Genomic DNA, 14,318 nt, shown 5'->3' with positions numbered 1-14,318 from the left:
TATCTTCTATGATTTCTATTTTCCCTTTCTTTTAGATGGTACATAAACTTGAAGATGCTTGTAAAGCAATCTGAGTGCAGATATCTTTTAAGTATTTATAATTTTTCCAAATCTTTTATGATTATCTTCCCTATACCTTTTTATTCTTTCTTTCTTTTCTTACTAGTCATGCATTTTATGCACATCATTGTATACATGTCAATCCCAATCACCCAAATCATCCCACCCTCACCTCACCCGCCACCACTTTCCCCCCTTGGTGTCCATACGTTTGTTCTCTACATCTGTGTCTCAATTTCTGCCCTGCAAACTGGTTTATCTGTACCATTTTTCTAGGTTCCACATACATGCGTTAATATACGATATTTGTTTTTCTCTTTCTGACTTACTTCACTCTGTATGACAGTCTCTGGATGAATCCACGTCACTACAAATGACCCAATTTCGTTCCTTTTCATGGCTGAGTAATATTCCATTGTATATATGTACCACATCTTCTTTATCCATTCGTCTGTTGATGGGCATTTAGGTTGCTTCCATGACCTGGCTATTGTAAATAGTGCTGCAGTGAACATTGGGGTGCATGTGTCTTTTTGAATTATGGTTTTCTCTGGGTATATGCCCAGTAGTGGGATTGCTGGGTCATACAGTAATTCTATTCTTAGTTCTTAAAGGAACTGCCATACTGTTCTCCATAGTGACTGTATCAATTTACATTCCCAGCAGCAGTGCAAGAGGGTTCCCTTTTCTCCACACCCTCTCCAGCATTTGTTGTTTGTAGATTTTCTGATGATGCCCATCCTAACTGGTGTGAGGTGATATCTCATTGTAGTTTTGATTTGCATTTCTCTAATAATTAGTGATGTTGAGCAGCTTTTCATGTGCTTCTTGGCCATCTGTATGTCTTCTTTGGAGAAATGTCTATTTAGGTCTTATGCCCATTTTTGGATTGGGTTATTTGTTTTTTTAATATTGAGATGCATAAGCTGTTTATATATTTTGGAGATTAATCCTTTGTCCATTGATTCATTTGCAAATATTGTCTCCCATTCTGATGGTTGTCTTTTCATCTTGTTTATGGTTTCCTTTGCCGTGCAAAAGCTTTTAAGTTTCATTAGTCCCGTTTGTTTATTTTTGTTTTTATTTCCATTACTCTAGGAGGTGGATCAAAAAAGATCTTGCTGTGATTTATGTTAAAGAGTGTTCTTCCTATGTTTTCCTCTAAGAGTTTTATAGTGCCCGGTCTTACATTTAGGTCTCTAATCCATTTTGAGTTTATTTTTGTGTATGGTGTTAGGGAGTGTTCTAATTTCATTCTTGTACACATAGCTGTCCAGTTTTCCCAGCACCACTTATTGAAGAGACTGTCTTTTCTCCATTGTATATCCTTGCCTCCTTTGTCATAGATTAGTTGACCATAGGTGCGTGTTTGTGTTTTTTACATTTTTTTCCCTGTAATTGATTTCTAATCTCATAGCGTTGTGGTCAGAAAAGATGCTTGATATGATTTCAATTTTCTTAAATTTACTGAGGCTTGATTTGTGACCCAAGATGTGATCTATCCTGGAGAATGTTCTGTGTGCACTTGAGAAGAAAGTGTAATCTGCTGTTTTTGGATGGAATGTCCTATAAATATCAATTAAATCTATCTGGTCTATTGTATCATTTAAAGGTTGTGTTTCCTTTTTAATTTTCTGTTTGGATAATCTGTCCATTGGTGTAAGTGAGGTGTTAAAGTCCTCCACTATTATTGTGTTACTGTCGATTTCCTCTTTTAGAGCTGTTAGCAGTTGCCGTATGTATTGAGGTGCTTCTGTGTTGGGTGCATATATATTTATAATTGTTACATCTTCTTCTTGGATTGATCCCTTGATCATTACGGTGTCCTTCCTTGTCTCTTGTAACATTCTTTATTTTAAAGTCTTTTTTTTTTTTTTTTTTGTGGTACACGGGCCTCTCACTGTTGTGGCCTTTCCCGTTGCGGAGCACAGGCTCCGGACACGCAGACTCAGTGGCCATGGCTCACGGGCCCAGCCGCTTCGTGGCATGTGGGATCTTCCTGGACCAGGGCACAAACCCGTGTCCCCTGCATCGGCAGGTGGACTCTCAACCACTGTGCCACCAGGGAAGCCCTAAAGTCTATTTTATCTGATATGAGTATTGCTACTCTAGCTTTCTTTTGATTTCCATTTGCATGGAATATCTTTTTCCATCTCCTCACTTTCTATCTATATGTGTCCCTAGGTCTGAAGTGGTTCTCTGGTAGGCAGCATATGTACAGGTCTTGTTTATGTATCCATTCAGCCAGTCTGTGTATTTTGGTTGGAGCATTTAATCCATTTACATTTAAGGTAATCATCAATATGTCTGTTCCTATGACCATTTTCTAAATTCTTTTGGGTTTGTTATTGTAGGTCTTTTCCTTCTCTTCTGTTTCCTGCCTTGCGAAGTTACTTTAGCTTTTGTTGTAAAGCTTGCTTGGTGCTTCTGAATTCCTTAGCTTTTGCTTGTCTGTAAAGCTTTTGATTTCTCCATCGAATCTGAATGAGATCCTTGCTGGGTAGAGTAATCTTGGTTGTAGGTTCTTCCCTTTCATTGATTTAAGTATATCATGCCACTGCCTTCTGGCTTGTAGAGTTTCTGCTGAGAAATCAGCTGTTAACCTTATGGGAGTTCCCCTGTGTGTTATTTGTCGTTTTTCCCTTGCTGCTTTCAATAACTTCTCTTTGTCTGTAATTTTTGCCAATTTGATTACTATGTGTCTCGGCGTGTTTCTCCTTGGGTTTATCCTGTGTGGGACTCTGTGCTTCCTGGACTTGGGTGGCTCTTTCCTTTCCCGTGTTAGGGAAGTTTTCGACTATAATCTCTTCAAACATTTTCTCTGGTCCTTTCTCTCTCTCTCCTCCTTCTGGGACCCCTATAATGCGAATGTTGTTGTGTTTAATGTTGTCCCAGAGGTCTCTTAGGCTGTCTTCATTTCTTTTCATTCTTTTTTCTTTATTCTGTTCCGCAGCAGTGAATCCCACCATTCTGTCTTCCAGTTCACTTATCTGTTTTTCTGCCTCAGTTATTCTGCTATTGAGTCCTTCTAGTGTATTTTTCATTTCAGTTATTGTACTGTTCATCTCTGTTTGTTTGTTCTTTAATTCTTCTAGGTCTTTGTTAAGCATTTCTTGCATCGTCTCAATCTTTGCCTCCATTCTTTTTCTGAGGTCCTGGATCATCTTCACTATCATTATTCTGAATTCTTTTTCTGGATTTCATTTAGTAGTTTTTCTGGGGTTTTATCTTGTTCCTTCATCTGGTACATAGCCCCCTGCCTTTTCATCTTGTCTGTCTTTCTGTGAGTGTGGTTTTAGTTCCACAGGCTGCAGGATTGTAGTTCTTGCTTCTGCTATCTGCCCTCTGGTTGATGAGGCTATCTAAGAGGCTTGTGCAAGTTTCCTGACGGGAGGGACTGGTGGATGGTAGAGCTGGCTGTTGCTCTGGTGGGATTAAAACTTTAATCCCCTTGTCTGCTGATGGGTGGGGCTGGGTTCTGTCCCTGTTGGTTGTTTGGCCTGAGGTGACCCAACACTCGAGCCTACCTGGGCTCTTTGGTGGGACTAATGCCAGACTCTGGGAAGGCTCATGCTAAGGAGCACTTCCCAGAACTTCTGCTGCCAGTGTTCTTGTCCCTTGGTGAGCCACAGTTGCCCGCCGCCTCTGCAGGAGACCCTCCAACACTAGCAGGTAGGTCTGGTTCAGTCTCCTGTGGGGTCACTGCTCCTTCCCCTGGGTCCCGATGTGTGTGCCCTTCAAGAGTGGAGTCTCTGTTTCCCCCAGTCCTGCCGAAGTCCTGCAGTCAAATCCCAGTAGCCTTCAAAGTCTGATTCTCTAGGAATTCCTCCTCCCGTTTCCAGGCCCCCAGGTTGAGAAGCCTGACGTGTGGCTCAGAACCTTCACTCCAGTGGGTGGACTTCTGTGGTATAATTGTTCTCCAGTTTGTGAGTCACCCACCCAGCGGTTATGGGATTTGATTTTATTGTGTTTGCACCCCTCCTACCGTCTCAGTGCGGCTTCTCCTTTGTATTTGGAGGTGGGGTATCCTTTTTGGTGAGTTCCAGTGTCTTCCTGTCGATGATTGTTCAGCAGTTAGTTGTGATTCTGGTGTTCTTGCAAGAGGGAGTGAGAGCATGTCCTTCTACTCTGCCATCTTGAACCAATCTCCCTGTAGCTTTTAAAAAGACTTGCTTTAAAATTATTTGATTTGAGTTTTCATATAAATATTTTATACTCATATTTCTTTAACTTATATAGTAATTAAAGAACATAATAGCATAAGCACAAGTGTCATACATGTTTGGAAACATGTACTACTGATTCTTGGTAAGTATATGACTCAATTAGTGGGATCAGAAGGACCTTATTCTAGAGGTATTCTAGAGAGTGACCCACTTATTTATAGCATTATTGTCCTGTGGGAATCAGTCTATATGTTATACAGTTGGAATAATCCATAGTCAGAAATACATTCATGTGAATTGTACATTTACTGCATTTCTCACACTGTCACATTTTACTTCCAATCAGTTCAAAGTAGTATAAGTGAAGACACGTTCTTAACATTTTTCATTGCCTAGAGTAAAAAAAATTGAGATATATACATGGTTAAAGGCACTGAAAATATTGGCATTTCTTTCTCAATTTTTGAGGCTTGGGGTGAGGAGAGTGAGGGTGATAAGTGGAAAAAATACCTGCAAACATCCTCAGATGTTACCCACCTTAAAGGGCTGTGTTTAAACTTATGCTCCATATTTTATTAGGAGGGCTACACTGGAAATTTCACTTATCTTTCCTTAATTACAGTTTTCTTACATGGGCAATATTAAGGTTGCTAATTAGTGATGTTTTATGAGTTATAATATCAATTTCCATGTATATACATATATTTATATATGTTAATTTATGTATGTATATTAAATTATTATATATGCATAAACAGTTATATTACACTTATAATGTTTAAACACAAAATTTTTAGAATACAGTATGTCAGGCACTTTGGTTATATGTTAAAATATATCTCAATATGAATTAACTTACTGTTTTCCCAAATAGAAAAGCCTTTGAAAAATGTAAGTGAATAATTGAATAGTTCCCAGAACTTAAAATTGCAGAGGAGTGTCTTGAGTGCTATATTGGCAGCGTTGGTGAATAAAGGATGCAATGGTAATGGTATATGACAAAACAAAAAAGAGAAGAAATACATTTAGCATCACGATGACGCTGTATACATGCGTGTACACACACACACAAGAAACAAAGTGTTTTGAAACACTACTTAGCATTTCATGCAGTATATTCATGTACTATATTCTGTTCTATTCTGTTTCTTTCATTTTTAAAAAAAGGATTCGTTCATGTCATAATTCAATAGATTATGACATGCATTTTGAAAAATACAAAATAAGGACTAATTCCAGACAGAAGCGAAGAGGATTATCACATGGTCAGATTAGAAACTGCTTTTTACTTTTATATCTGTTCTGACTGTTATACTGTTCCTTTTAATAACATTTTGTTTTTAATTGTGGTAAAGCATAACATGAAATTTACCATCTTAACAATTTTAAGTGTACGGTTCAGTAGACTTAAGTATATTGCTATACAGCCAGTGTTAGACACTTGGGTTGCTTCTACTTTTTGGCTTATGTAAATAATACTGCTACAGATATCGGTGAACAAATATGTCCTCGAGACTCTGCTTTCAATTCTTTTGGATATATACCCAGAAGTGGAATTGCTGGAGCGTAGGGTAATTCTATTTTTAATTTTCTTTTTTTTTTTGCGGTACGCGGGCCTCTCACTGTTGTGGCCTCTCCCTGTTGCGGAGCACAGGCTCCGGACGCGCACGCTCAGCGGCCATGGCTCACGGGCCCAGCCGCTCCGCAGCATGTAGGATCCTCCCGAACCGGGGCACGAACCCATGTCCCCTGCATTGGCAGGCAGACTCTCAACCACTGCGCCACCAGGAAAGCCTCTGTTTTTAATTTTTTGAGGAAGCACTGTACAATATTTCATAGCAGCTTTATACCATTTTATATTCCCACCAACAGCACACACGCATTCCAATTTCTCCATATCCTTGCCAGCACTTGTTATTTTCAGTATTTTTGTTTTTTGATAGTAGCCATCCTAATGGATGTGAGGTGGTAGCTCATTGTGGTTTTGACTTGCATTTCCCTATTAGAGACGGTGAGCATTTTTTCATTTGCTTGTTGGCCATTTGTATATCTTCTTTGGAGTAATGTCTGTTCAAGTCCTTTGCCCATTTTTAATTTGGGTTGTTTGTATTTTTGTGGTTGTATTATAGGAGTTCTTTATATATTCTGAATATTAGTACCTTATCGGATCTGTCATTTGTAAATACTCTCTCATTCTGTTGATTGCCTTTTTGTGATACTGTTTGGGCTCAAGTACTCATCCAAAGGAAATTTCATTTCACGTTGAACTTACTTTGGGATGAGAACCTATAAAAGAAGCCTCGACCAGTGTGACTTAAGGCTATCATATTCTTTTGGGAATAGAAAACGCAGTCCTGGAGCAGTTTTAAGCCAGTTTTAATTTGAAATGTCTGCCCCAGTCATATACCAAGGGAGATTTATTTGTGGACATAGTATTTAAATATTATTTGAGTTTTATTTCCCAGAATCAGAGTTTATGATAAGCAAGATAGAAAAACACAAAACAACTGCATAATGAGAAATTAGAGGATATCATATATAGTTTTCCTGAAATTATTTTACAGTATGTTGTTGGATTATTATTATTTTTTAAAATCCTTATTTATTTGTTTGTTTGCTTTATTTATTTATTTTTGGCTGTGTTGGGTCTTCGTTGCTGTGCGCAGGCTTTCTCCAGATGCAGCGAGCAGGGGCTACTCTTCGTTGCGGTGCGTGGCCTTCTCATTGCGGTCGCTTCTCTTGTTGCGGGGCACCAGCTCTAAGCGCGCAGGCTTCAGTAGTTGTGGCTCACGGGCTTAGTTGCTCCCCAGCATGTGGAATCTTCCTGGACCAGGGCGCAAACCCAGTGGATTCTTAACCACTGCACCACCAGGGAAGTCCTAGATTATTATTATTTATAGCAATACTTTAAAGTTCATTTTATAGGTAATAGGTTTCTTTTTTTCGCCTTTTCCAATTTAAGCCCCTCTGGGGTTAATCATAAACTACTTTCATTTTCTTTATTTTTCTCAGATAAATTTTAGATTTTTTCCTTAATATGTATTTCAATCCTTATGTAAGAGGAAGAAGAAATAACAAATTCATTTCCTGATTTATAAGTATCTTTATAATACACTCTTATATTCTAAGAAAAAAATCCGTGTTTATCCTTCTGTTACTAAGAACATACTGACTCTCACTTAGGAACTGATTTATTCAAAGCTAAGTAACATTCTTTTACTCTCTAACTCTGGTCATTCTCTGGAAATTTAGTAATGGAAAGAATAAAAATTCACCTCTCGAGAACTTAATCCATCTTAATTTAGTTTAAAGCTTAACAGGAAGACCTATTATTAATGACTTCAGTGAGGTTCATTGGGAAAGGTAAGCCAATATTTCAGTGAGACAATTGAAATTGCTTCTTTAGTAATACTTTTTTTTAACCTTTTACTTTGAAAAACATAGAAAAAATGTTACAAAAATGGTATAGTAAACTCCCTTCATCTCAATTTGCTAATGGTTAACATTATGTAACAATTACTCTGTCAGTTTCATTGCATTCCTGTGTGTGTGTAAATGTATTTATAACATCAAGAACTTGAGATAATGTCTATTTGGAAGAAATGTTCGGACTCTTGAAAAAAACGATGAGGAATATTTTACTGCATAATATTTACTCTTTCAGTACTGAAACATCATTCAAGGACATCTAAAGGAAGATAATACACATTTTAAAAGATCACATAAAGAAAAGTGATAGGTTTTAATGAGCTGAGTTTCCCACCAAATTACTAAAATTCTATTTTTATGAAAATCTAGAGAGAAGTTTATTACTAACAAAAGAGAATTGATCACATATATTTCACATCTAAACTGAATTCCCAGCATAATGAATTTGAGACAAATTCATAATTTATTATAATTTCCCTTGCTTTAGGCACACATGTCTATAACAGATACAGCATTTTATAGAAATTCAAGAGAAGCATGGTAAGTATTTCAGTGACGTCTCATAAGAGTTAACAAAAAACGTACGTGACGTGCAGGGTACACATATACACAACTAAGGAGAATAATGATTATCAGTTAAGCAAGGAATGTATTCTTCAGTCAAATTCATAAGGTACTACACATTAATGAAAGATCACTTCCACTTTACTTAGTTTAAGCATATATTGTAAGGGCATTTATTCTCTTTGACCTCTTTTCCAAGGCACACTTACTTCATTTTATTTCTTAAAGTGTGTAATTACCCAGTTTGTTTTTAAGGTAGAGGGGATCTCCTTTAACTCGCGTTCACCAGATTTTGTCATAGTTCAGTATTTTGCATAATTGTGTTTTGTGTCATTGGAGAGAGGCGGTGTAGTAGTATGGCAAAAAGCCTGGACCCTGGAGTCAAAGTTCCTGGGTTTGAATATAGACTCTGCCACTTATCTTGGGTGTCTCAGTTTCTTCATCTGTGACATGTGTATAATAATAGTACCTATCTTACAGAGTTGTAACAGACATTATATAAGCTAATGCATAAAAAGCATGCACAGAATAAGAACTTAATAAATGTTCATTGTCGTTATTTGTCTGAACACTTAACAAAATAATAAGTACTTATACATAATATATACTTATACTCTTTCTGATTACCCTATTGGGTACTTACCATGTGTGGGTACTGTACTAAAAATGAATAAAATATATCCCCAAGCTTTAAGGAGTTCATGGTTTAGTAAAGAAGATGAACATCAGACAAATAATGGCAATATAATAAGTGCGTAATAGAAGTAGTTCTGTGGGATTACTGAGTCAGGAGTAACTAACCTCTGTCTAGGAAAGTTAGAAAAAAATGTATGAGTGTTGGGTATGCAGAGGTTTATCCTACTATTCTGGTGTGTTGGTGTTATTTAATTGGGGGAGCCATAAAAGGCAAATGCTGAGGAACTACTACAGATTAAAAGAGACAGAAGAAACATGATAGCTAAGTACACACTGACTGGATCCTGTATTGGGGGGGAATTGCACTAAAGGACAGGATTGGGACATTAACTAAATTGGATATGCACTGTAAATTAGATTACAGAACATTACTAAAGTTAAATTTCCTGAAGTTGATCACTATAAAAGAATTTTTGTTCTAAGACACATTGCTGAAATATCAAAGGAGTAAAGGGGAATAACACTATTTGAGAGTAGTTTGTGATATATTTGAATTTTCCTGATATTTCGAAAACAATCTCAGAACCATTTAGCAATGGTTCACCTTCCTCAGCAAGGAACTGAGAGGACTGTATCACAATCTACTCTCAGATAGTTCAGGGGGAAAATGCACATACACTCACACACAGAATGATGAAGCCTATGTGGCAAAGTGTTAAAAACTGGTGACTCAGGGCTTCTCTGGTGGTACAGTGGTTAAGAATCCGCCTGCCAATGCAGGGGACATGGGTTTGAGCCCTGGTCCGGGAAGATCCCACATGCTGTGGAGCAACTAAGCCCGTGCGCCACAACTACTGAGCCTGCGCTCTAGAGCCCGCGAGCCACAACTACTGAGCCCACGTGCTGCAACTACTGCAGCCCACGCGCCTAGAGCCTGTGCTCCTCAACAAGAGAAGCCACCACAATGAAAAGCCTGCACACTGCAAAGAAGAGTAGCCCCCGCTGGCCGCAACTAGAGAAAGCCCGCGTGCAGCAGAGAAGACCCAACGCAGCCAAAAATAAATAAATTTATTAAAAAAAACAAAAACTGGTGACTCGAGTATACAGCAGTTGTATTACTTTTATAGCTTTTCTGCAATTTGATATTATTTCAAAAGAGAAAACTTAAGGGGGGAGAAAAAAGGAAAGAGCTTCATAGGGAGGAGGCATTTGAACTGTGTCATAGAGGCTGAATTCACCAGGTAGATAAGGAGGAGCAGAGGCAGATAGGTAGAAAGCCATAGCAGTGTGAAAGAGCATGACTTAACTTGCAAAGCAGTTCAGTGTGGTAACTTCCGTGTCACTGTAAGAATACATTCTCTCAGACAGCTATAGAGAATTAGCTTGGATATTCATTAATCTGATGTTTGTTGAATCTCACTGCCAAAAATTCAAGAAACGTTTAGCAAATTATTGGACTACATTTATGCCAAAGAAAGCCATTGTTTTGTATACTTGTATCACCAAGAAATCATCCTGAAGTTTTTTTTCTCTTTGACAGCCTGTAATTCTTCATGGATATTTAGAAATGACAAGGCCATTTATGTGGAAGAGTTTGAGCAGCCTTAAGACCAAGTAGACAGTAGAAATTTAGTATCCTCATACATGTAAATTGAAAAGCAGTTCTCATTTTGGTAGAATCTCATTAGTGATAATTTGGAAATTTGGATCAACAAAAGCAATAAGAATAAAACTATAATTAAGCATTTTATATCATCAGTGTCCGTATTTACTAGGGAAGTATTTTAGAGTGGAGCTGAAAAGAATCTTTTTGTAAGAAATCTTTGAAACAGCAAAATAAGTGATTTGATAGTAATTTTCACCTTTAGAAGTCAGAATGATTGAGTGAAGATCATTTTTCAAACTTCCTGTGGTTTTTTGTCTCTTTCTCCTTTTAAATTTTCTGTTTCTTAAATCTAGAGGATGAAGGTTTCACTTCCGATGGTAGTCACTTAAATTATTTGTATTGCAAATCTTTGATAGCAAGACTTTTATATGTATCTTAAAAAATATCAGATGGCTCTGTGCTCTATATAGAGAGTAATTTTGTTTTTTAGAGAATAATTTCTAGACATATAAATGAAAGTTAATGGACCTAGTACTTAAACAGTATCCATTCAGTTCCTTGCTGAGGAAAGGGAACCATTGCTGAATGGTTTTCAGATTGTTCTTGGAATATAAGGAAAATTTGTCATAAAATTTCTAGTGAGGTTGAGGTAGTTTAAGATCATGAAATACACTTAAATTTTTTAAAGTTTTCTGAAGCAATTGTAATTTTTCCATATTCTCACATGATTTTTCCATATTCTCATGTATTCTCATATAAATTTGTATCTACATAATCTCTGTTTAATGCTCCACTTTGAATTCTCCTGTCAAACAAATTAAAACACTGGCGCAGCCTTCCCTGGTGGCGCAGCGGTCGAGAGTCCGCCTGCCGATGCCGGGGACACGGGTTCGTGCCCCGGTCTGGGAAGATCCCACATGCCGCGGAGTGGCTGAGCCCGTGAGCCATGGCCGCTGGGCCTGCGCGTCCGGAGCCTGTGCTCCGCAACGGGAGAGGCCACAGCAGTGAGAGGCCCGCGTACCGCAAAAAAAAAAAAAAAAAAAAAAAAAAAAGAAAAGAAAAACACTGGCGCATCATCCAATCTGAATTATTTATTATAAGATGAATTTTCTTCCATTTTGAGACTGAGCTATGGGAGAAGTTTTTGGTTAAATGAAATAAAGCCAGAGTTGTTAGGATGAATAAGGCAGTTTGTAATTATAAATCTTATTTCTAAGATTAGTAAGATAGGATATTAACTTTCATGGTTTCTTGATGTTTACTAGAATAGTTGAATTTTACGATGTAAAAAATATCAGTTGAATCTTTGTGTGATGCTGTTTGTAGGAAAGTTTATGGTAGATTGAATTGCTAAAGTTAGCATACTTGATTATGTTGTATAACAAAGATATGCAAGCTTTTAGAAATCTTTAAAACTTAAGAATTTAGTCATTAGAGAATGTGAAGTAATACGTGTTTATCTTTTCTCTGTTCATAGTTACTCATAAATAAAATAATTTGTAAGTTTCATGCTTTGCATGTTTAAACTATTTTGATATATCTGGAAAATGTCCAAATAGTTATCACAGTTGCTTTTTTTTTTTTTTCCCTGATTGTAATAGTAGTAATATCTGTGTTGTATTTACATATGTAGAAAGAGGGCTGGTTTGAAGGATCAGGAGGTATACATAATTATATAAAATTATAGTTGTTTTTATTAAGTGTATTTAAAATTCTTTTGAGAGTTCATAATATTTGTTGCTGCTTCCTCTCATTATGAGAAAGGGAAAGAATTGACCAATGCAGGTTTAATTTTTCTTTTTGGTTTTTCTTAGCAATTGAAAGCATGTAGTGAAGAGCATGAAGACAGAGAATGTTTGAACCAAGCTATTACTGCTCTTATGAATCTCCAAGGTAGCATGGACCGAATTTACAAGCAGTATTCACCTAGACGCCGACCTGGGTAATTCCAAACTGTTGAAAATATGAATGCTTGTGGAATACTTCTCTTACGCCTGATGTCTGGTTTTCTAAAGAAGTGTTACTTACAGTGATAGTTGCATTCTTGAAAGTTATAGTTTTGTTTTACATTTTTCTTTTGTCCTTTAGTCTTTTAAAATTGGCATTGTTAAGATATATTTAATAAAATTTTTAAAAGATACATTAAATAATTTTGTATCATTTATATAAGAAATTTAGTGTTATTTTCATTTTAATTCTTATGGAATTAAGAATGATATATAGAGCCTCTACTATTTCTCTTTCACAATAATGAAATGGAGGCATGTATTATTTAGTGGCAAAGTTAGAAGCGAGTAAATGCTGTGTGCAAAATCTAGTGTTTAGTAATTTAATATTTTTGTCACTTGATTTGAGGTAGTTCATACCTAAGGCAATTAAGGTTGCTTAACCATTGAATAAGCTAAATTTATCTGGGTTTTTTGTTGTTGTTGTTGCTGTTTTTTTAGGGATCCTGTTTGCCCTTTTTATAATCGTCAATTAAGAAGCAAGCACCTGGCTATTAAAAAAATGAATGAAATTCAGAAAAACATAGATGGATGGGAAGGCAAAGATATTGGACAGTGTTGTAATGAATTTATTATGGAAGGCCCATTGACAAGAATTGGTGCTAAACACGAACGGCATATTTTTCTCTTTGATGGCTTAATGATTAGCTGCAAACCCAATCATAGCCAGTCACGCCTTCCAGGATACAGTAGTGCAGAATACAGATTAAAAGAAAAATTTGTCATGAGGAAAATACAAATATGTGATAAAGAAGATACTTGTGAGTGCAAGCATGCTTTTGAATTAGTATCCAAAGATGAAAACAGCATAGTATTTGCTGCTAAGTCTGCTGAAGAGAAAAATAATTGGATGGCAGCACTTATTTCTCTTCATTATCGTAGTACTCTAGATCGAATGCTAGATTCAGTATTACTGAAGGAAGAAAATGAACAACCACTTAGATTACCGAGTCCTGAAGTGTATCGTTTTGTGGTAAAAGACTCTGAGGAAAACATTGTTTTTGAAGACAACTTGCAAAGTAGAAGTGGAATCCCCATTATTAAAGGAGGAACTGTGGTGAAATTAATTGAAAGGTTAACATATCACATGTATGCAGGTATGTAAGGAAGGAACCCCTCCAAAATATGGTACTTTGAATTAATTAATCTGAATAAATTGAATATGCAACCTGTTTATGCTCTACCTTTTCAGATCCCAATTTTGTTCGCACTTTTCTTACTACGTATCGTTCATTTTGTAAACCACAGGAATTGCTAAGCTTACTGATTGAACGGTAAGAAAAAGATTTCACTTATATTTAAATTTTTTTTAAAGTTAACTGTTTTGTACCTTGCAAAGTGCTAGGTATCTAGTATGTCCTCAGGTAGTTTTTGAACATAATTTATTTGACATTAAATTTGCAGTATTACTATTCTCTTCAAGCAGCATACTTACTGAAATCCCTGTTTATAACAGATCTTTTCAGATCTTAGCAATATTTATAGTGGTAATCAGAAAGACCCATTTTTACAGGATAAAAAAACTATGAATTTTAATGAAATTTTTTCTATTCAATAAAACAATACTTCCTTGAAAGAGACTTTTTACTTCTGAAACAAACTTTTTACTGTGGAAAATTTTAAAACATAAACGAGTAAGTAGAATATAATAAGCCCCATTTGTCAATCATCCAACTTCAATAATTATCAACTCATATTTCATCTGTTTCCATACTGGCTTGAACACCCTAATTCCAGGATTATTTTGAAGTAAATCCTTGGCAACATATTTCATCTGTAAATATTCCCATTTTGTATTTCTAAAAGATAAGTGTCCTTATTAAAACCATAATACAGTATCATTATTAGACC

At 36.4% G+C, this 14,318-nt stretch overlaps 1 protein-coding gene across 1 annotated transcript in view; it reads left to right on the top strand.

Annotated features, from left to right (window-relative positions):
- The window catches only part of SOS2 (SOS Ras/Rho guanine nucleotide exchange factor 2), a 99,518-nt gene that overhangs the window by 52,744 nt on the left and 32,456 nt on the right, over positions 1-14,318 (top strand). Inside the window, exons 9-11 of the mRNA XM_032618892.1 lie at positions 12,276-12,403; positions 12,909-13,564; positions 13,660-13,741. Of these exons, the coding sequence (XP_032474783.1) occupies positions 12,276-12,403; positions 12,909-13,564; positions 13,660-13,741 (866 nt within the window). The remainder of the gene's footprint in view (positions 1-12,275; positions 12,404-12,908; positions 13,565-13,659; positions 13,742-14,318) is intronic.

Source organism: Phocoena sinus, chromosome 2 (genome assembly GCF_008692025.1).
Source record: "Phocoena sinus isolate mPhoSin1 chromosome 2, mPhoSin1.pri, whole genome shotgun sequence".
Lineage (NCBI taxonomy): Eukaryota > Metazoa > Chordata > Mammalia > Artiodactyla > Phocoenidae > Phocoena > Phocoena sinus.
The sequence above is the reverse complement of the archived record's forward strand: the minus strand, read 5'-3'. Positions and strand labels throughout refer to the sequence as shown.